Consider the following 22,603-nt stretch of genomic DNA (forward strand, 5'->3'; position numbering starts at 1 on the left):
TGTTAGCACTGCAAATCTGCACCATTCGTTATTTGGAAAAAAACCAAAGGCCTAAAACCCAAATACTTTCCTCTGGGTTTGTTATTTTAAGGAAAAAAGGGTCAATGTGCCTCGGAAGCGCTCGTTTTGTAAGCACGAAGGCAATTTTCATCTCGCGCCAAGTTCCACTACGGGCAGCGTTTGTGGAAATGCAAACCAGGGAGCTTTGCCTGAAGAAAATTTTACCACGGCAGAAGTTACCCTCTCACTGCAGGCCTCAAATGTATGTGTGTCAGGAAGAGTTAAGGCTCCCATTTCCAGTGTCAAATAAGCTTAGCTGGAACTGAACCACTGGGAACACTTCCCTTTTCTTTACCCTCTGGCAGCTGCGATTTAGGGCTGTCTTTAAGAAGAACACAGAATTTTGAGAAGAGTCTAACACAGTTTCTTTCACACTTCCCAAGCCTGGGCTTGCTGGCCCCTCAAGGGGATTGGCAAGGACCAATCTGGGCCCCTCCTGGGCTGTGGGGCAGGTGCTGACATCCCACAGACAGCCCCGGGCTGTGAGCATCTCCCGCTGTCCTCTTGGGACATCCCTCCCTGTTGGGTCTCACAGCCCAAGTTTCTCCTTCTGGAGACTCCACAGCTGGAACACAGAGCTTTGTCAGAGACTCCAAACCCGCCTGCTCCAGACACAGCTTCTCCTTTGGAAAGCAAAGACTGTTTTTTCCTCCTCCAGCCACCTCTTTTCGACCCTGTCTGGCCTGTTATCAAAGGAAAAGCTTCTCCCACCAAAACCCCAGAGCTTTACTTCACCGGGAGCCCTTTCTCCTAATCTCCACACTTCCACTCTTTGGCTGCCTCCAAGAAAGCTGCATCTCTTCAAAGCACTCTCTCCCTGCTAAGAAAACACAGGAGACAAGACGTCTCCGGGACACGATTACCCTCTCCTCAGATAATTCCCATGCAATAATTTCTCATGATCAAGGTGATCACAGATAATATTCCTGCATGCTCCAGCTGTCAGACTCCTCTGCACAAGCAGCACAAAGTACAACATCTCGACAGTCCTGCAGATACAGACCACAAAAAATGGCAAAAAGGAACATACCGCCCTGCCAGTCACTTGCCATGATTTCTGGAGTCAGAAAAGAGCTCTTACAAATATAAACATCCTCATTCATCCCATTAAATGTGAATTTTTGGATTCTGACAAAGTGGGCTGGGGATTAAATATATGAAAATCACCAGTCAACACTGAAATGACTGCAACCACTTGCATAGAGATACTGTCCGTTAAGTGGAATTAAAATCAGATAAGCATAATTTTATTGGCTTCAGATGTTACAGCTAATTATCTTGTGTTGTGTTCATAAATATTCAGCTGCATAGTATTAGCCTATAGCCCACATTAAACGTTACAATGGCTGGGATGAACCAGGCAGAAGGAAGTAGTGGGGAGGGATGTTTAAGTGATACTTAAAGCTGTCAAATGCCAGAAATGTTCCCTGTGCATCCCCAGATCCCTTAATTTCAAAGATACCATGTTAACACAACATTTACTACCATGAGACCACACTACATTTTAAAAAAGAGAGAGAAACCAGGCAGCAATGAGTTATTTTTGTATTTATAACTACACAATTATTTTCTTATTTATAACCACACAGAACTACAGTTTAATACAATGAGGGATTTTGTACAAGCAGCTATCTTGAATCTGCTCTGATAATTAAAAGTGAAGGAGTTGGAATATTAAGACTACACCTTTCCACAACAACATCAGGTTTCACAGCACAAGGCATTTGCACAGCACTTAAAGGAACACTTGAATAAGCTCAATTGTGTAAAACTTCCCTAATAAAAACCCCACCAAAAATAAACTACTTAAGAGCAAGAGAGATTTGGGAGTGGAGGAACATGAGTCAGTAGAAGGGCTTCTAAAATGAGCAAGTGGTTTTAAAAACATGAATACATAAAAGCTGCTCCAATGAGTAATAAATATTGAATTCCTACTCAGGAAGAAACAGCTTTGTATTTTGGGAATTGCTGAAAGAAACTAAACAGGGAACTGCCTTGGTTTTGAGTTATAAATGGGAAAATACAAATCTCTAGATAAGTTTATATGGAAATATGTATGAAATGTAATTTAATAAACCTACAGTGTAAAGATCTTAAAGAAGGCATAGAGTTCAAATTACTTTAGTGAATTATAAAAAAAACCCAAGCACTTCTGGAAAAGCAAGGATATAAAATATTTCTCACTCAAGGCACAAATCCTCTATAAAATGAATGAAAGCTTGAAATCAAAATATCAAAATTAAAAGACTGAAGAGACATATCTTTATCCAGGTGACAAAAGAGAAGGAAGGAATGCTGAATAAAAAACATTAACAAGAGAGTGATTGTGAAAACCAAACACACACTAAGTAAAAGAAACCAGTGTTTACCCTCACCCCCTCAAACCAAACCAGAGATACCCAGGGAAGATATAGGTAAGGCATTCTACTGGAGGATTATTTTGTCATCAGTCTACAATTAAACACACACCACCCTGAGATCCAGATAAGCAACAGCGAAATAAATGTTATCTGAGAACTCTCTCACAAACCCATTCTCAAGAGTGTGAAAGGGTCACTGGTAATACTCAGAAATAATAAGAACAGGTGCAGCTGCTCACCCACAACCTTAGATCCAAGGCTTTGTCTGCATAGCTCCTTCCTTATCTTCTTCTTTCTACCCATATCATGGTATGTTCTCAATCAACAACTTTATCAGAACGGCACTTCTCCTTCCTCAAGCTAACATATTTAATAGAAATTAATATGTTCTTAGATTCCTTAAGTAGTAAATTGCTGGATTAAGTCTTTTCCTGACCCAGAGATGGGGCAACTGAGAGGCATTGTGAAAAATTTTATTCTATTTTCAGTCTCATGAGAAGGGTGAGACAATACAGATGCTATAATTCACGCTATTACCATCAGAAGTCAACTATTTCCTAATTACAACACACTAGAAGTGTTAAATAATAATAGTAAATAACAGTAATAATAATAATAATAGTGAGTATAAGACCTTTTACCTTCAGGCTTTGCACATGCCAGGGGAAATGCTGGTTCCAAATGCCTGGCCCTAAGAGTGGTTAGAAAGCAGCAGATATGCACCAAAAGCTCTTCACTCACACCCAAACCCGGCCCAGGCTGCTCCTGGGAAGATCCACGCAGCACACCAGGAAAGAGCTCTGCTACTCCTGCTGATGGTCCCCTCCATCTGTGCCCTTCTCCCCAAACCCACACTGCAGTGGGATGCAGAAAGCCTGCCATGCACTTCGGGGAGGCTCTGCATCCAGCCAAGGCTCTGGGCAGAGCCAAAGGACGCAGCTCTCCTGGGGTTCAGCATCCTTTCATCGCCTAAGAGGATGAGTGAGTCCATGCAGGAGGGATTTGCACAGCCAAGAACTGATGAAACAGTGTCTGAACATGCTTCCTAGACTGTGAGACCAACTGGAAAATATTTACCCAGATCTTGTTTTTTCTTTTCTTTTTAAATCCCACTTCCCTCTTCAAGCTGCCATAAAAACAACTGGTCCTCTTTTGGGAGTTAAGCGTTTCCTGAAAAGGGAACCATTCTGCCATTCTGGCACAGAGATGAAGCAAAACACAAGAGGCCAGGCAAGCATTAGAAGGAACACAAACTTTTGAAAAAGTTGATAATCTCCAAGTATTTCAGAGGAAAGTGGAAATACTTTTAATTGAGTGAGGCTGTGGAAGTAGAGGACTTGGCTTTGTGGACAGAACAGAGATGGAACGTGCACCCCTGGGTTCTCCTGGTTCAAGTCCAAACTGTGCCTCTCCCACTGTGTATTTCACAACACAGAAAAGGTCTCTTGGGTTTCAATCATTGTCACAAGAATTTCTGTCCAAACAGACATTTCCTGGGGCACTTTTGATCAAGCTTTTCAGTGTAAAGCTGTTTGCATACTTTGGAGAAACCCCATGTCTCACACCATCCTGTGGTTAGAGTGCCTGAGCACTTTTACCACAGATCTCAGCTGCACGAGGATTACCAAGTTCTGCTTCTTGAGGAGAGGAAAACATCCCTCTTCTTCATTTTTCCTTGAACAATAAACAGCACTGTAGGCATGGAAAGACCCTTTGCCCATGCAAGCACCAAAAGAGTCAGAGGATAATTCAGTGACCCCCACTGAATTAAACTCATGTGGAAGAATGCAAGATTTGATCCCTTCTGAACTTCTAGATTGTGGTTGAAGAACATCACAGATGTACATTTCCCTCACCCCTTTTATCTCCAAGTCACCTGCCTCAGACCTCAGCTCTAAACCCCAGGAGTTCACAAGTTTTACCACAGTTTTAGCAGGTCTCAGCCTGCAGTCTTGCACAGGGCAGGAGGCTCTGCCCAGCAGCTCCAGCTAATTACAGCACAGGCAACACTCCTTTAAGAAAAAATAAAACCAGTGGAGAGCAATTAGTTGTCCTCTGACTGTATATCCCACACAGCTGCACCTCTTACAGGGTGAACTAGTTCTGTTAAACACAAGCTGTCATCCACCTGAGGGAGCAGAGATAGAATGTTTGTGATGGCAAAGGGTGAAAAGAAACCCATGGAGGCATTTTTCCATCCCACCAAAAGCTCTGTTTTCCTGTGAAATGGCCCAAGCAGGACCTGGCTATTGCAAGTGATTTAATGGGTGACTTCATCAAACTTATTTCCTCAAACACCTTCTCAGCTACAATTTCCTCCCTCGAGAGAGTTTGACTTTTAATCTAGAGACCCATTGTTTTTCTCTCAGTTCCTGAATTTGACTCCCTTTGCAAAACCAGTTTTGGCAGGCACAGACAGAGGTTTGGCCCACCCAAAAAAAAGCCAAAAGGCTCTGTCACTGTACCACAGCTGACATGAAGCATTTACCAAGTGGTGCCTTCTCACAAATAATCCTTTTCCTTTGTTTACTTTACATACTACTAAAAAGCAAAGCATCCCAATAACACAGACTGGCAATACTTGTGAGCTATGAGAGAACCATTTGGTATCAAAGAGCACCAAAACAGAGGAAAGAAGGATGCTCAGCCCTTCACAGACTGTGGCATCCTCATCCAAAATGCTCATATCACATAGAGTACCTTCCCAGAAGGTCTCAACAACAGTGAGAGCCTGTAGTAGAAACCTTTGTTCCTAATCTGAATAAATACAGATGAGAGAAAAATCCCAACTAACCCCTTAATTAGAAAGCTCAACAGAAAAGAACAAGAAGAAAAGTAGTCCTGTTACTTTCTTTTACCCCCTCATGTGTTCCACGCAATTCATTAAGCATCATCAAGCCAAATTTCTATTGAAAAAGGTCTTGGAGAAATGAACCAGTGATTGTAAATAAATAGGCTTGAACAGATATAATCCTTCTTAGTTATTTCTTTTTGATAATTTCTTTTTGTTTTAAAGCAACGTGACAGCTTCCAATAGCAAACACAAGCCTGTCAGGGACATTTCACTGTGACTGAGACTGAACAGACATAGTATATTCTTCTTTCACTACTACTGCTGAATTTTTTGGAACACTGATGACTTGTCCTGCAGCCTCAACTGTATCCAGATTTTATCAGGTTTTTAATATGATAATCTGGAGGACTCTGGAAAGTGCTGAGGTTTTGAGGAGAAGGAAAGTTTAAATTTGTAATAAAACCCAAAATAAATTTTGTGGATTTTTTTCCAGGCATCATCAGTTACCAGGGTCAAGCTGGGTAGCCCAGCTAGAAAGTTTCAGAAAAGCCTGAGAAAAAAGGCAAGCTTATCCTCTTTTCCCCCCATTTTTTTTCCTGCCCTGCTTTAATAGTGTTATCAGCAGGGTAGATTTAAATGAAATCTCAGACTGGCATCTTGCTGACCTCAATCCCAGCTGGCTAAACCCTTGCAACATGCCTGTCCTTGGCATCTACCAGAGAGCAGACACCAATCCAGCTGCTTGATTACGAAATGGAGAATCTGGTAAGAGGAACTAGATCCATTCTGCTGTCTGGAACTCTGTTTAAAAGACAGCTTAATTTCTCTCTCTCCCTGGTACTTCACTGACAGGAGCAGGCTTGATATCTCAATCAGGGCAGCACAGAGGATACTGTGCCTGCAGGACTGCAAATACCACACACTTGAGAAGGAAATGCTACTGCTACCATCAGGTGATGCTTGTTCTAAAGGGATCTCTGAGTTTTAAAGCATACACCGAAACATCTCATACCACTTCCTCATCAGGAAAGGACCTTTTTTCAGTTGGTTTTTAAAAGTTAAGACAGAGCAGCAGAGCATCACTGTCACGTTAATAAAGACAAGTTACACAACAGTTTAAACAATTATGGTGCGTCTCACTACACTCACCTGTTACACAAACAGAACAACACAAAAGCGAGCTCATTACCTGTACTCACAACACTTTGATTGTCCTCTGTCTTCCCTTCAGCCATGGACTCGCTGACAGGCTCCCCTTTCCAGCTGATGATCTTTGCAAAGCCGCTGGAGAGCGAGGAGAAGATGCTGTGGATGAAGAAGCCCTGCTGCTCGGCCTGCAGGGCCGGCCGCACGGGCTCGGACAGCGAGCGGCTGAAGGGAACGCGCGACGGCCGGCTCCTCGTCGGGAACAGCGGCTCACGTGGGCCTTCCTGGAGACTGTCAGCATCCATGCTCGCAGAACTTTTACCAAGATGTGGGTCACTGCATTCCCCTTTCGAACCGGAGGAGCCCGCTCTTCTGCTCACCCTCCAGGGAGGCCAAGGATGTGTTGGCCACCTGTACGCTCCAAGAGGTTTCTCTGAGTCAAAACTCATCTGTTTATTCAACTTCTTGCTTTTCATTTGGTGGTACCAGTGGTAGTCCTTCAAGGCAGCTGGGCCAGCATCTTGTTCTGACAAAGATCTTCTGAAGGTCCTGGGAGAAAGACTATGATGCTTTTTGAAAGCACTCATTTTCCACCCTTTGGGTTCCAGCGCTTCACTTACATTCCTTGTTGCTTAGTAGTCACGTAGCTGTAGTTCCTCACTCACCATTTTACATCTCCATTTACCTTGTTCATGGCTGTGAACTGCAAAACAGCAGAGGCTCTTCCTGAAGACCTTGAGCACCAATCCCAGAACCAGGTATTCCTACATCTCCACAAGAAGGAGGTGCCCTCACCTGTAGCACACCAACTTCTAACAGCAGATGAAGCCTTGCTGAGCTTGCTATCGCTTCCTGGACTGTCACATTTCTCCACCAAGCTGTCAGGAAGTGACTAAAAGAGCTCGGCAATGAAAACCCACAGTGCTGTTCTGTACCAATCACACTTCACTTTTTTCAGTCTACATTAAAGATTTGGTTAAAAAAAAAAGGAATGTGAAAGTACTTTGCTCTAGAGACACAGCAACGTCTCAGAAAAGCAATGAAAAACTGCAGTACTCAACTAAGAGTCATGCATGTGTTCTTCAGTTAAGTAGCAAAATATATTAATATATATAGTTAAGTATAAAGTTTCTATTTACCACAGGTATGTTGTATCACTTAAGAGTATCTCAGAGCTGCCTTTTTAGAGAAAGGTAATGCAGGCAGATTTATCAGGATCGAGTGCTGAAAGCACAAGACAGGAAACAAAGAGGAGGAATGGAGGAAGGAGAACAAACTCTGCAACTCAACGCAGTGAGAGTGTAAATACACTGAAGGGAAATAAGTAAAGAGGAGGAGAGAAGGGTGGGTGGGACTTCACCAAACACAGACCAAAGGGAAGGGTTTGAGGCATGGCAAACAGAACAGGGTAGCAGGAAGATACTCCTTTTTCTCCTCCCCCTTTCTTCCCTTTTTAAAGGGCAGAATAGGGGATTATTTTTCATAAATCTAGTTGCAATAAATGAGATGGAAAAAATAGTCCTATCTGCTTAACCAAGAGGAAAAAACCCTCTTGCCTTCACTACAATTTAAGAAACAGCTGACCGTTCTAAAATCTCATAAAGAAAATATCCGCTGGTGTACGAAGAACATGCTTGCCAAGTTTTAGACCAGAACACTTAAATCTCAAGTCTACACAAATCCCTGAAAATAGGGGGTTTATAATGGAAATGCTGACACACCCTTGGCAATAAAGTAACAATGAAAACTACTCCTCCGGTTAAATAAAATGATAATCTGGTCTGGCAGACCAATAAAGCTTAACTGACCCACTATGGGATCCCACCTTTAAGCTAGGCTGCATTCATCAGCCAAAATACATTCCTGACAGCTGCAGATGCAAAAACTTCCTTACTTGTATGTATATGTGGGAAAGGGTATCACTGCTCCCTAGAACAGAGAGGGAGTTACCCTAAAACCTCCTTCAAATCAAAAAACAATTTCTCTACTCAGTAGCAAGTTAGACTTTTCAATTATAAACGACAGAAGCAACTATCTAAAAATGATGATGTTTCAGAAGTCACAACAAATAACTCCAGAAACAGAAACAACTTGGACACTGTAATGCAATTTCTGCATCAAGTAATGATGCTGCCTCTTGTGCTTTGTCAACATCACGCTGCTCAGAACATAAGTCTGGAGTGACCAAATGTACCTACACCACACCTCTGCTACAATTTCCACCCAGAGCAATGAAGTTTCAAAGAGGCACAAGCAGTGAACACAGAGATACTGGTACACCTGTGAAAATGAGACACAGACTTCACCAGAAAAAAGCTGGCTTTTGTCTTCTGCTTCTTGATCCCAGGGGGTGCTGATCACCCTTGGCTGCAGCCCATCTGGCTCCAGGGACTCACATGGGTTCTTTAAAGTCACTCCTGACTTGACCCTCATCTACTGCTGGCAGCTGTTCTCCTCCTTGATCCCTTTCACCACGAGGCCACGGGTGTCCATGTTTTCAAGACTGAGGCAAAACCAGAAGCATGGAGAACCTCAGAATTTTTTGGGGTCTACTGTTACTGGGTCCCCCACTCCTGCCAGTAATGGGTCCTCCTTCTCCTTGTTGAGTCTTTTGCTGCTAATGTGGCAGAAGTTCTTTGGCCAAATGCTTTGAACGAGGCAGGCTGGTAAAGCAGGCTTTGTGGAACTTCAGGAGCATGAATAAATCCGACGGATGATGATGTGGTTGGCTCCAGTGGCACAAGCCATAATCAGCAGGGAAAGCTGAGAATGCGAGGCAGGCTTCTGGTCAGCTCTGCAAGCTGTATTTGCATAAGTTTCCACTAACACACTGACATCTCCTTTTGGGCTGGGAGCACAGAAGGGCAGGAGAGGACAGGAAATGCAGACAGACTGTGCAGGAGCTGAAGCCCTCCTGGGGTGGCTTGCTGTGGATTTCTAGTGTGCTTTGTGGTTCCTGCTGATCTCTGCCAGGCTGGGCACCCACACAGCCCTTGGAGAGCCCTTATGTGCCCTATGAGAGCACTTGGTACCCCTGAGGAATCACTCAGCTCAGATAATATGAGCCCAGCAGCACCAAGGCAGGGATTTAGCACAAGAGCACTCTGGACAGGACAGAACTTGAGGCAAGACACCAGGCTCTGCATGAGGACAGAGATGACCACTAGGATTCTCCCCTCCTTTTCCACCACCATCCTGTGGACACCTGACTGTATAGAAAGATCCCTCTATCCCCTTCCTAATACAGCTGGCATTGCATTGATCACTGACTCACAGAGACCACCCTTTTCAGCAAGGGAGCACACAGAAAGATTAACCACGTCTCAAATTACAGCACGAAGCAACATGCAAAACCAGTTATGGGTTAACTGCTACTCCAAACTATTTTTATTGGTGTGGCCAGGGGTTGGACCACAGCTCTGTGCAGACCTAACAATACAGAGAAAGGCTTCAATAAGCACTCTACGTGAAGCCCAAGAACATCAAAGTCACAGTTTAGTTTAAGTTTGAATAATATTGAGAAGGCTTTTGACTTTTTTTTTATTTCTGGTTTCACTTTTTATTTCATGTTACCACTACTCAGAAGAACACATTTTGTGATCAAAGAAAAGTTATCCTTGGCCTAGCTGAGGTTCCACAGTGTACTCTACAGAGGGTTAAAGGGCCTTTCTCGAAGTGCTTCTAAAAAGGCAGACAAGGTTTACATGTTTATTAACATAAAAACACTGACAGACAAGTTTGCTTAGTCTACCAATAAGACAATTCTTTAAAACAGCTAACTCAAAAATTTTAGCCTGGGCTTTGAGTCAAACTGATCTCTCCCTTCCTTACACACATCAGCAGCAGCAATGATGATGTTCAAAAACCTCTTTGTCTACACTAATTCAGTGCCACTGAGTTACAATTTGTCTCAAGTGGCTCCAGCATTTCTTGTGTCCATGGAACATGCAGCGAGTAATCCAGAAGGCAGAACTTTCTCCTTGATCCCCAGTCCAGTCCTTCCAGAGCAGCAGTTTATCCTGGGAAGCATTTCACAGTCTCAGCACCACAAAGAAATCAGCTTACAGCAGTGACTGCCACTGTATTAGTGATGTGAGATCCCAGCCATACTGAGCCACCCACTCAGCTGTCAGCAGGTAAAATAATGTCAGGGGAAGAAATGAGTTTGTCAATTAAGTTGAGAAAATCTGAAATATTTTTACTCTTGTTTTTAATACCAACTGCCTACAATCGTGATCCTCCACCAGCAAATTTTTCTCAGTTTTCTTTTTTTTTGGTAGTGTTTGCAGTTCATTGTGCCAAATCATTCATTTAGCTTTTCAGAAAATTACTATTTTCTTCCTAACAATCCAGTCACTTAATCATCACATTTGACATGTTTAACAGCATTATATTTCACTACTCCTAGATATTTAAGTAATTTATGCACAAAATGCAGATTTGCTATGTTGGAATGTAACTGTATTTCAGCTTTAAGGCTGTATTGGGAAAACAATCTTTCTTAACTTTATAACATTTCAGAGAAAATATACACAAGCAGCCTTACATTTGCACTGAGCACATGAAGATAAATCTTTGCCAAGGGCCTCCTGTGTGGAAATTCGACTCTCCACCATCCAGCTCTCCAGAAAAAACTACCTAGATCTACTGCAAGGAGCTTCAGCAATTTCTCAGAGTATGTTGTTTAATAAATACTACCAGCCAATTAAAAAAGTAAAAAAGCAATACCACAGAAAAGCCCAAGTGCACCATTGCCAAGCAGCTGGAAGAAGAACCTGGCTCTGATGCCACAAATTAATGTTTAATGCTTGCTTGCTCTCTGGAAGCTGTCTAGTGCTTGAGTAAAAGCACTACAAAGTGTAAAATTTGAGTTCATAGTTTATATTGTAAAAAAAGGATGAACTGCAATTTCCCATGACTGAACTGCTCCATTCTAAATTAGTTTTGGACCAAATAAACTTACCAGCTTCTCATTTTTTACAAAGACATGGAAGGAAAAAGGGGAAAGAAGAGAGTTAAAAGAGGAAAAAAACCAAAATGCCACACAACCACCAACATCCATGATAACCCTGAACATTTATTCACCACACTTGGTTTCAACCAAATCCTCTCTTTTAATTGAGAAAAATTAGCAGGCTAAGCAAATACCACTTCTGAAAAGTTCCCAGCTTAAGTCCCCAACAAACAGCCATCAAATAAGCTTTAACCTGTAGAAAAATAAATCAAATTGCCCCTGTATCCTCCCTAAAGAAACCAGCAGGAATACAGAGGGCCAGGATCATGGATTTAGCAGTCTAGCTCCCCTTAGCTCTTCGCCCATTTAAAACTAGCCCAGTGCTCAGTGCACTGGAACAGTTCATGGTGGAGTAATCAATATATAAAGCAAGAATGAACACAGAAGTTTCCTAATTGACCCAACTTGACATGTAGTTAAATAGCACAAAAGATGAAAGATTTTTCCTTCCCTTTAAATTAGAGACTTTTCAAAATATTAAGTTTTGTTTATGCAAGGCTAAGTAATTAATGACCTAACATCCCCTTCCCATCTCCTATCACCAAGATGCATCTGTTTCCCCCTGCAACATTTCCTGCAGGTGGATATGACTTTTCCTCAGCCAGGGCAGACCAGTGCACCTGACTTACTCGACCTCTTAATATTTAGTGTTAATTAATGCTTAGAAGTTACACAGAGGACAAATGAAACAGCACCTTAGAAATTGTTGCATTTGGGGTTAGAGTGACTGGGAGAGTGAGGCTTGGAATTGGTGTGGCTGGAAGCCAGAGATCCCTTACTGAGCCCAAAGCAGAGCTGCTGAGAGCAAAGCTGCCCCACGTGCCTCTCCCAAGCCTGGAGCTGGCCAAGCCTTCAGTGACCACGCTGCAAGCTCACCTGTCCTACATAAATCAAGAAATGCTGTTTCCACTATCACTATGCCGAGACTGACATGCCTCTGAGCAGGCTGAACGGTGACAGAAGAGCATTTAAATGCCACAGAGCACCTCACCTAAATTTCAGTGTCAAGGCAGGCTATAACTGCTGTCCTGCCCTACTACTCCAAGCCCAACCTGCCCCAAGCAGCCTGACCCAGCTCTGCTTCTGCCATGGTCTAGTTCCTGAAGGCAGGTACTGAAAACCCCTCAAGACACACGGGAATTTCCACCTGAATACGAGGAAGAACAACTTCACTGTGCAGTGACCATGCATAGAAGAAATTGTCCAGGGAGATTGTGGAGTCTCCCTCACTGGAGATATCCCAGATTGTCTGGATGCAACTCTGTGCTCTGGGATGACCCTGCTTGAGTAGCAAGGCAGGATCAGATGACCTCCTGCGCTCCCTTCCAACCTGACTCATTCAGTGATTCTGTGATTTCTGCCCTCTAATTCCTTGGCAAAACCACTACAATTTCTCTGCTGATACCAACTCCCCACGTGAAAGTCTCCTGGTTTCATTTTTCCATGCCATTCCCGTGATCTGCATGAGAAGCTGCTGCAGCCCTGTCAACTGAGCAGAGCAGAGAGAGATAATATAAATTTATGAGATGCTGGGCTTTGGATGGATGCCAGGAAACGTTAGCAAGAAAATCCCATTTCAATACATCGCCAATAAACCTGCAGAGCGGCGATGCCAGGTTTTAATTCCACTAGCAATCTTTTGTTGTTGTTGTTGACGACCAAACACAGCTCGTGCCAAGTTTCAAGGACCATAAAAATATACATTTAAGAGCCAGCCAGACACAGGCACTGGCTGAGCCCACACGCAGCTGCGAGCCACCCCAGCCAGGCAAGGATTTTAGCAAATAAATAAATAAATACATGACCTGGAGGTAAACATGCTGGCAACTACTCTGTCACAGCAGAATGACCTGTGTGGAGAGAAGAGAGGCACCCCCCTCAGAAATTTGGGGAGATTTAGGGATTTCTGTGAGGAAGGAGAGCCCTCAGCCCTGGCTTGGGACACAGCTGCTGCCACAGGTCTGGCTTTGCTGTGGCCTTAACACTGAGCTGTGACACACACAGGATGCTCAGGCTGGGGACACCCTCTGGAGCCACAGATCACCAAGCAGAGCCCCTGCAGAAACACAGATGCACTGACCTACCCCACTGTCAACTTCTGCAACACTGCAAATAAATCAGTATGTTTATATAAATATATAAACTTCGACTGCATAAAAAATAAAGCATTTATGCCCAGCCTGACATCCATTTCTTTATGATTACAGGTTAGGCTTAATACCATCAGAAATATCATACACAAGCTGCTCATTTCAGTTTGTAATAGCCTTGGTTTTCAGCAGGCAAAATTAACTTCCCATCACCCCTCTTCATTCCCAACTGAAGTGTTTGGGATTTTTCTGGAGAGTGTGGGGAAAAAAACCATTACTGCTGCGATCTTAAAGCAAGGGTTTTACCAGCAAAACACAGTTTTGTTGCTAGATGTGATCCCTGTGTTCATCAAACCAATCACAGCCTAAGCTACTAGGGGAGGAAATACAGTTACAGTATATAGGCAACTTAATGGATGAACATTCCAAAATGGTCTTGGTAACTGTGCCCAAACAGCAGGTGCATTTATTTGAACTTTCCAGCCTTTATTTTTATGTATCTAGAAAGCAACATATCCTCACTGCAGATTGCTGCAAAAATAAGACCTATCAACTCTCCACCAAGGATGTTAGGAGCTGGGTTTATAATGTCATTCTGGATATTTTTAATCAGTTGCTGTAACTGTTATTTTAGTTATAATTCATTTATTATCTTATTTTATCCTTTTTTAGATAAACTATCTTGATATCAACAACTCCTTCACACAATACTAGTTTTGTAAATAAATTTTAAAATGTAAATATATTTTAAAAGCTTCTCAAACCCTGGAAATCCCACTGTAAGAGCCAACTGGCAGCAAAAGATAACCACCAGCTAATTGACAACACTCTTCAAAATCACTGGAGAGTGTACTCTTACAGTGTATATAAACAGAGAACTTTAGCAACATGCATAATTAAATTCTTGCATTTATCATCTAAACACCACCAGTAATAGAAATACTCTGTCTAGTGCACCACTAAGCCACGTCCCTAGACAGCAAAAGGAAGAATTTACAAATCCAGAATTATTTTAGGCTCTGAATTTAGGTACGGAAATTCCTTGAGCTGGATGAGAACTATCCTAACAGCCACCTTGCAGCCCTATCTGAATGTTGTGTTAGTATCAGCAAATTAAAGTGCAACAACTGACCACAAATCAGTGACAGCTGGAATTTAGGATCAAACCTTCATCTAAATGGAGAAATAAACTCCAGAGAGGAAAGATGAAACATCCTAGTATCTCAAAATGCCAAAAGTCTGACATGAAAACACTTAGGAGTGGCATGGAAAAGGGGGCTGTGTAAAATTCCAGGTGCTATAGCACTGCATTGAGAAAGAAGTAAAAGAAACAACCAAAAAAGAAATTAAAAAAAAAATAGATGGAGGGGGCAGGGAGAAAAAACAGCATTTCTTAAATGTCAATGACCTTCTGAGCAGCAGAGTTTTCTCTCCACAGGTTGTCTGTCAGGAACAGCCTTGACTCAGGCAGAAGCCACATGTCAGGGACAGTGATGAAGATGTAGCTGCTGCCAGGCCTGGAGGAGATTCCAGCACTGCCAACAGAGCCAAGGGATGAAGCAAGGTGACCTGCAGGCACCAAAACACCACGGAGAGAGAGAGAAAGGAGCACACCCTCTGTGGCTGAAGCTCTGAGCTTGCAATTTAAAGAATGATTAAAGATGTCCAGTGCAGGACATGGCTCGTGACACAGAGTGTGATCTCTGAGATGAACCTGTGTGTCCTGGCACTGCCCTGGGAGTTTCAGTGCACAAAAAGATTCTCTCCCCAGAAGGCAGAGATACAGGAGAATTTCACCCTTTGAAGGGACAGGGAGGAGGGAGGAAGAGAAAGAAGATAATTTCTCTTTCACAGACTATTCAAGGAACTAATTTGTGACACCTGCACACACTTCCTCACCACAGGACAAAACAAAGAAGTGGACATTGTGGAAAAGGATTTGCATGAAGCACGAGTCACTGCATCCCAGGCAGGGTCCCAGGCCACCAGGGCCACCCTCAGCACTGCTGGGAGTGTCAGCTGCACGTGGAGCCCCATCCTTCAGCAAGCCATGCGCAAGCACTTCATCTCTTTTGTGTCTTTTCAGTCATTATTGTGGTCCCAGAGATCATTTCTGTTTCAAGCTCCAAAATTACTTGTTTGGTTTCATTAGGTGTGGACATCAGATGACTGGAACTCTCTAAGGTCAATCCTTCCTAAATTGAGCACAGTCCCTTTTGTAAGTCTGTGAGAGCAAGACTTTCAGTAGGCAGCCACTGTTTACCAATCTCATAAAAAAAAAATAAATACATTCTCAATTATCTTAATTGCAAAAAAATGGAATTTTAACCAAAAGGTTTAATGGAACCATAAAAAAAACACAAAGGAAACAAACCCCCAGAAGTGCATTCTCTTGCTTAGAGCAAAATCCTCTCCAGTTGACATTTCTGAAATGCCTTTTGTTTTCTCACTTCATGGGTAAAAGGGAAAATGAGCTGATATTTGCTGTTTTCACCTTAACCACACTAGCACTGTTAGTAAACCATGCTCCATCCTCACCAAGCAGCATGGAACTGCTGTGAACAATAAAGTCTGACTTTGCAATTGTACCTTGAAGTCTCAAACCAACCTGCCAACAAGTCCAGAATATTTGCTCTAAATATAAAACACAAAGGCACTCTGGGTTTTATAAAGACACAAGCAACCAAATTAATGAGCATGTGTATTCCAACTCCAACAGACAGGACAGCACCCGTCTGGCTTCACTTAGGAACTTGTTACAATCTCTGCCTTATAAAAAGGTTTTTACACATATGAAACACTCATATACCAGTGAGACATAAAATCAGGATGTAATCAAATCTCCACAGTTTTATGTACAAATCCCTCGGGACTTTAAGCTGCAAAACCAAACGTGAATAATTGCATCTATTTTCTAATAAAGACCATGTGCTCTGGGGCATGAGTACACAAGTTTTCAAGAACTCTGCATAATATTTTTGGAGGTATTTCTACTTCAAATAAGCAATCCAGTTAAGCAGAGATAAACATGCACACACATCAGTGACCTTGCTCAAACAATGCACCAATCACTGTGATAAATCTGGTTGCCAAATCTAAATATAGACTTTCAGGAAAAAACAAGGGAGTTTGGGCAGAAGGGGCCTTCTCCTGTTTACTGTTTACCTAATTATCCAAATGCATGTTCAGTTTGGCCTCTCTCCCCTTCTGGAGCAGCGTGAGCACTTTCCCAGTGGGAGCCAGGGCAGCTCTGGCTGTTGCTGGAATCGCAGTGTGATCCGGCACACTCGATGCTCCGAGTGCTCTTGGTGCAATTTCAAAGCTTGTCTCACAGTTTGGGTATGTGCACACTCTGCTTCCCCCAGACAGCCCCATGCCTGACACAAGGCAGATAGGCACTGCAGGACTGAGTCACTGCTACAGAAACAAGCTTTAAATTTTTTTTTAATTTTTTTCCCCCCAAATAGGAGAAGGAAGAAAAATCCCATTCAAAATCCACTTTTAAGTTTCCAACTTCGGGCGCCCAAGCGGGAAACAAGGGGAGGAGGGAGCACAGGGCAAAAGGAGGAGGAGAAAGTTCTATTCAGGGTTGTATTTTTAGACTATTACTAATTTTGTTTTGTCACTGTGCTACAGAAGCTAGACCTGGGTGAATTAATGCAGTATTATCCTTTCTAATTTTTGCTCTGTCCAGGCTGCAGTCTAAACCTAATCTCCTTACATGGGACCTGGCAGGGCATTTGCCCACCCTGCCCTGCTGTGGCTCATATCTTTCCACCAGATATTCCTGCCTGCAGCACACATCCAGCCATGTATTCCCTCTGTTCCCCAAAGCACGTAGAAAACAAGGAGAATTCCCCCCTTTTGTGTTTGGAAACAAAAATCTACATACTGAGGACACCAAACCTGAAATCCTGATTTGCTGTCAAGTACACCAAGATAATGGGATTTATCGCCACAATATATGGGAAGGAACACCACTGAAATGCTTTTCCCTCTTGCTAAAAATAATCATATCTTAAAGTATCTTTGCCCTTCTTGATTTATGGATATTTATAAGCCAAATTTTGTTGGGCAGGCGGAGGCTAGAGCAGAGAAATCTGTGGCCTCCATTCCCTGCTCTATTTTAGTCTGTAACAGTTATGCATCCCATTTATTCTTATTGTTTCAAAGCAAGTTAGTTTCAACTTGTATTTTTTAACAAGTTTCTGTCCCCAGCAGTCATTATTATGGTTTTTGTCAACCTATTTTTTTATTTCCTTTCTCCACGTTTGCACAGCACGGGCCCAACCCATTTGTGACTTCCCTCCCTAGATGCAAGTTGCCACACATAGATCAACTACACAGAAATACAATGACTTACAGTAAAGAAATCATAGGGGAAAAAACAAACATATGGGCCTCAACTTTTTTATAAATATCTTCAAAAAGGAGCCTGGAAACATCCCACCCCAGGCTGGCAGTGCACAAGGCAGAAGTGGTGGGGAGTGGCAAGGGAAGAGGCAGACAGACAAGATTTTATTTTTTGTGTTATTAAAGTTGTTTTATTCTTTCCAGAAAAACAAGAAAGGCCAGGAAATCCTCAGAATTTGGCATTCCCAACACCAGCTCTTTAGATGAACACAAGGTCCTCGTTTCCTGCTCCCTCCTCATTTCACAGCAAGTGAGGACAGAACAGGACAATGCCAACGTCAGAAGTGCTACAAACAGAGAAGCCCTGTCAACCCTGTGCCAAATTTGGGTTATTCTATTTATTTCTATTCCAAACTAATGCATCCAGGTTTCTTTAACTATGAAAACCCAGGTCAGGTCTTAAGAGTCACTAAAGCTCCTCCTACACTTCTCATCTCTGGAGCAAAGATTAACTGGCCCAGCTTCCTGCCAAATAGTGTCTTCTTCTCTGACCATCAGCACCGAGAAGAATTTGGGGGTAGAGATGGTTAAACAGGAAGGAAAGAGGAAAGGAAAAGATGCCAAAGCTCAGAACAACCCTCTCCCCACTGCTGTAGTGGAAAGGAGGGGACACAGGAACCCAGTTAGTGCTTCTCCTGCTCACACCAGGTGTGGAAAAATAGGAAAGGTGATGGAACACATGAAAGTCTCCTTTCCAGCCCATGCCTTTGGAGCAGCTGTGCCCTCCTGCATCCAAACCAGAGTGCCAGGCACGAGGAGCTTTAGCCTAAAAGGTGCTGGTGCTCAGGATTGATACAATTTTGAGGCCCATGAGAAGCTGCTGTGGTTTCACCATCATGCAGCTGGCATGACGTCCAGCAACAGGGGCCAAAACTCACCTCCCTGTACAAACACACGTTTAGGGACAATTGAAACCAAAACAAAATCAAGTTCTTCCTGTCTGAAAAGCTGTCAAGCATATCAAGTCTTCCTTTACCTTCTTGACTGTCTAGAAAACTGACATGAGAAAACTGATTACTACTCTGGAATAAACTGTAGTAGAAGACAAGAAAAAAAAAAAAAGGCAAATCTGAGCTTATCTTCTTAAAATATAAACCCCTCAAGGAATATAATTTGCTGCAATTAAATACAAAAGGCCAATCCTCAAGATAAGCCTTAACAAATCACCTTGAGAGTTTAATAAGTTGTGGTTTGGTGGATTTTTCAGTGCATCTGTTAATGCATTTACCTGGCCTGTCAAACATACTGCTGAACTTCTCACACCAATGAATGCAGCAGCCAGAGTAGAAAGTGGGCAAGACAGCGTGGGACCACTGAAAGGACTGTTTCAATAAAGAGGGTTTGAATATTTAATTATTAAACTAGAAAGAAGTCTCAGTTCTCAGCTTGTATCATATAAAACTTCACTGAACTTAGATGCACAAAGAGAGTAGGTTTAGATTAGATATTGAGAAGAAATCCTTCCCTGTGAGGGTGGGCAGGCCCTGGCACAGGGTGCCCAGAGAAGCTGTGGCTGCCCCTGGATCCCTGGAAGTGTCCAAAGCCAGGCTGGACAGGGCTTGGAGGACCCTGGGATCGTGGAAGGTGTCCTGCACATGGCAGGGATACACGGTGGAACAAGATAAGCTTCCAGGTCCTTCCAACCCAAACCTTCTGGGATTCTGTGATGAATTCATCTACCAGATGCAGCATCGTCACCATGGGAAGCTGCACATCTGCCATCTAACTTTTGGGTTATTTTAACTCTCACAGATGAGCAAGAAATTACTGATACCAAAGTGCTTGACAAGAGCTGATAATACTGCAGATATTTACTGTCCTACAGCAGATACACAGTTGCTTTTACACTTTAAAAATTTTTAGTTGTTGATATCTAAAATAACTCCTATTCAGTCTTTGGATATAAAGTTATCTTAACAAGCTCTCTTTTGAGTCTGTAATTCAAATCTTTCCTTTCTAGATCCCTAAAGATTAGATGCAGGCCATATTTCTGATGCACAGAAGGCATGAGCTCCTCTTTCTCTGTCTTATTTATTTTGTTCCCCATCATCCACAGATGATGTTCCCCAAGCAGCTGAGAAGTGGAATGCTCTGTTCCCAGAGCCAGCACCATGAGTCACTGTGTACTCACTAGTCAGGGTACAAGATCTCCCAACACTTTCCCCCCAAATCCCAACCACTTTGCAAACTTCTATTGTGCCTAAATTAAACAGCTTTTGTTATCAAGTGAATAAAAATTCACATTTCCTGCCAAGCCACTAAACCACATTTAAATGGCAGAATGTACACCCAATTTAGCATTTCTTAGTGGTTTGGGTGGAAATTCAGGTATGCAGGGAATGACTTTGCAAAGCTGCAATGGTCATCTTGACATAGGGAGGATAACTAAGCCTGTGAAGTCCAGAGAGAATCCACAACTCAACATCTACTGGATCTCAGAAGTACAAGCAAAGGCCAGCAAACCCAAAACTCACTGCTCCCACTGGGCTGCTGTACCCTGCAGGAGCTCTGGCTGTCAGCTGGCCTTGCAGGAGTACTTTGTTGTTCTGAGCTGCTCAAAACCTTTCACTTTGGTGCTTGTGGTTTTGCAATTCCACAGTTTCAAGCAGTTCAAAGGAACCTGTAAGCAAAGGTGGGAGGACACAAATACCTCTTGAACTGGCTTTGTTAACTAGTCAGGCCTGCAGTGGAATTTGAAGTCTGCAAGAAGTTTTCCAGAAATAGTGCATGATTTATGCAGAGATGATTGCACATCAATTTCTTATTCAGAATCTTTGTCACATTCACTGGGGAAAAAGTTGGGTTTATTTCTGTCCTTCATTCTTCTACCCCACTGGGTTCTTTCAGTTGCTTTTCCCACTTACTCTCCTCTGCTCTTCCCAGGCAACAAACTATCAAACACAGCCAATAAATGGATTAAATCCCACAAGCTTTCCTGCTGTAGTCACTGTGCTTTTCACAGCTGAATAGCCCATATCCATTCAATTCCCATTTACAGGGATTGATCACTGAATTGAACAGGAGAGTTCATCCACCTGCACCTCTGCTTCAGCTTTTTGAAAGTCCTTCTTATAATCACAATTCTAGACTATCAAATGAATCACAGTTCAATAGATTCAATACTGCAAAAAATTTCTATTCCAACACCAACTTACATTTTCTCTTTTTAAAGCTGGTAGTGAAAGAATATTAAGATAGAAGCTGCAGCTCTTTTATCATTAAGACATCTGAATTTTGTACTACATAGATATTAAGGGAACTTCTGAATGAACCAGAAGGTGGCAATTTCTGGGTAATCCCACCAAAGCCAGAAAAGGCAGGGGGAAGGGAAATCACCACTCTCACATTCTTTTCCTATTATTAAATGCAATACAATTAAATGCAAGGGTTCCCTGTAAAATAACTGAAGCCAATCAGCACAAACAACACTACAGGGAAAATTAGGCAGAATTTATGTAGCAATACAGGAGAGAATAGTGACACAGAACACCATGTCTCTCTAAAGGATGAATAAATGTGCATTTAAAGCTCAGAAAAAGAGCCAGAAATAAGAGGCAAAACAAGACAGAGAGAGGAAGGGCAGGGGAAGAGAAGGAAGAAACATGTGCTCATTATCTCAAGAGCTTAACTCCAGAGATTCCAGGAGGAGTGAAGAGGCAGCAAAGAGATTCCAGTGCAGCAGCTTCTGACACAGACAGGTCTAATGCTGCCATTAGCTCGCCATACACATCTGAGGATGGATGTGGGGCTCTTGAAACGTGACAGGTAGAAAGCTGCAATTTAGCAAGAATAGTTATTTAAAGCACTTACTCAGGGAAAAGCTGGATTTAGCTCAAAGAAGAGGCCACTGCCTCTGACTGCCCCAGAAAATACCTAGCCATGGCAAAAAATTCATACAGGGACTTTTAAGAGTTTAAAATCTACAGACACAGTCAGGAAATTAATGTTTGTGTTTTTTCTGACTAGCCTAATTATAACTTTCAGCCCCAGAGTCACTTTCAGTATTTACAAAACTCAGTTTAAATTCACTCTTCCTAATACCTAAGCTATCATCTAATTTGTTATCTCCTCTCAGATTGGAAACCTCATTTTCAAAACTTACTGTTACCTGATAACCGCCCTCAGGACTACGAATTTAATCACAACAACAACTGAATACACTGACAGCTGAACCCAAAACCTCCAGTGTTTACACCAGCAGCAATAATTAGTGTTTTGCCATGTCAGAAAGTGACTGCAAATTTACCTCCACAAGGAAAGTGACTGGAACAATACAAGTAGCAGTCCCTTACTGAAGGGAAGACACAGAGATACAAGAACAGGAAAAAGGCTACTTTTAATACAAGGTACCTGCAGAGACAATATAATTTGTTGCCAACATGATTTATTACTAATCCAACTTTTTTTAAGAGGCTAAAATGTTTTCATTATTCAAAAAATTAAAAGAAAAATATATAGTAAGTTCCCAGCAAACAGAAATAGGAACTTGCTAAGATTTTTTACTTTACATGGCTCAATTTCCTCTCCTTGCTGCAATTATCTGTCTGCAGAGGAAATAGCACACAACATTCTGTGCCTGGCTAGGAGGTTCATAAGGACAATGAATATACAAGATAACACCATGTTATTTTTAAACAGATTCTTTTCTTTCTTGTTTTTTTTTGTTTGCTTTTAAAGAATATTAAAAGATATTCTGCAGACAGGATTCTGATGGCTCCATGACAGA

At 42.4% G+C, this 22,603-nt stretch overlaps 1 protein-coding gene across 10 annotated transcripts in view; it reads right to left on the reverse strand.

Annotated features, from left to right (window-relative positions):
* Nucleotides 1-22,603, reverse strand: part of RASAL2 (RAS protein activator like 2) — a 162,378-nt gene that overhangs the window by 98,289 nt on the left and 41,486 nt on the right. For 2 of the 10 annotated variants that reach the window (XM_064427699.1, XM_064427695.1), the window contains exon 1: nucleotides 6,404-7,266. The exons of 4 other annotated variants lie outside the window; for them this stretch is intronic. In XM_064427699.1, the coding sequence (XP_064283769.1) occupies nucleotides 6,404-6,947 (544 nt within the window). In that variant the 5' untranslated portion in view covers nucleotides 6,948-7,266. Of the gene's footprint in view, nucleotides 1-6,403; nucleotides 7,268-22,603 lie in introns of those variants that run through there. 4 more of the 10 variants (XM_064427696.1, XM_064427698.1, XM_064427697.1 and 1 more) reach the window with 4 other exon arrangements.

The sequence above is a fragment of the Passer domesticus genome, chromosome 7 (assembly GCF_036417665.1).
Source record: "Passer domesticus isolate bPasDom1 chromosome 7, bPasDom1.hap1, whole genome shotgun sequence".
Classification (NCBI taxonomy): Eukaryota; Metazoa; Chordata; class Aves; order Passeriformes; family Passeridae; genus Passer; species Passer domesticus.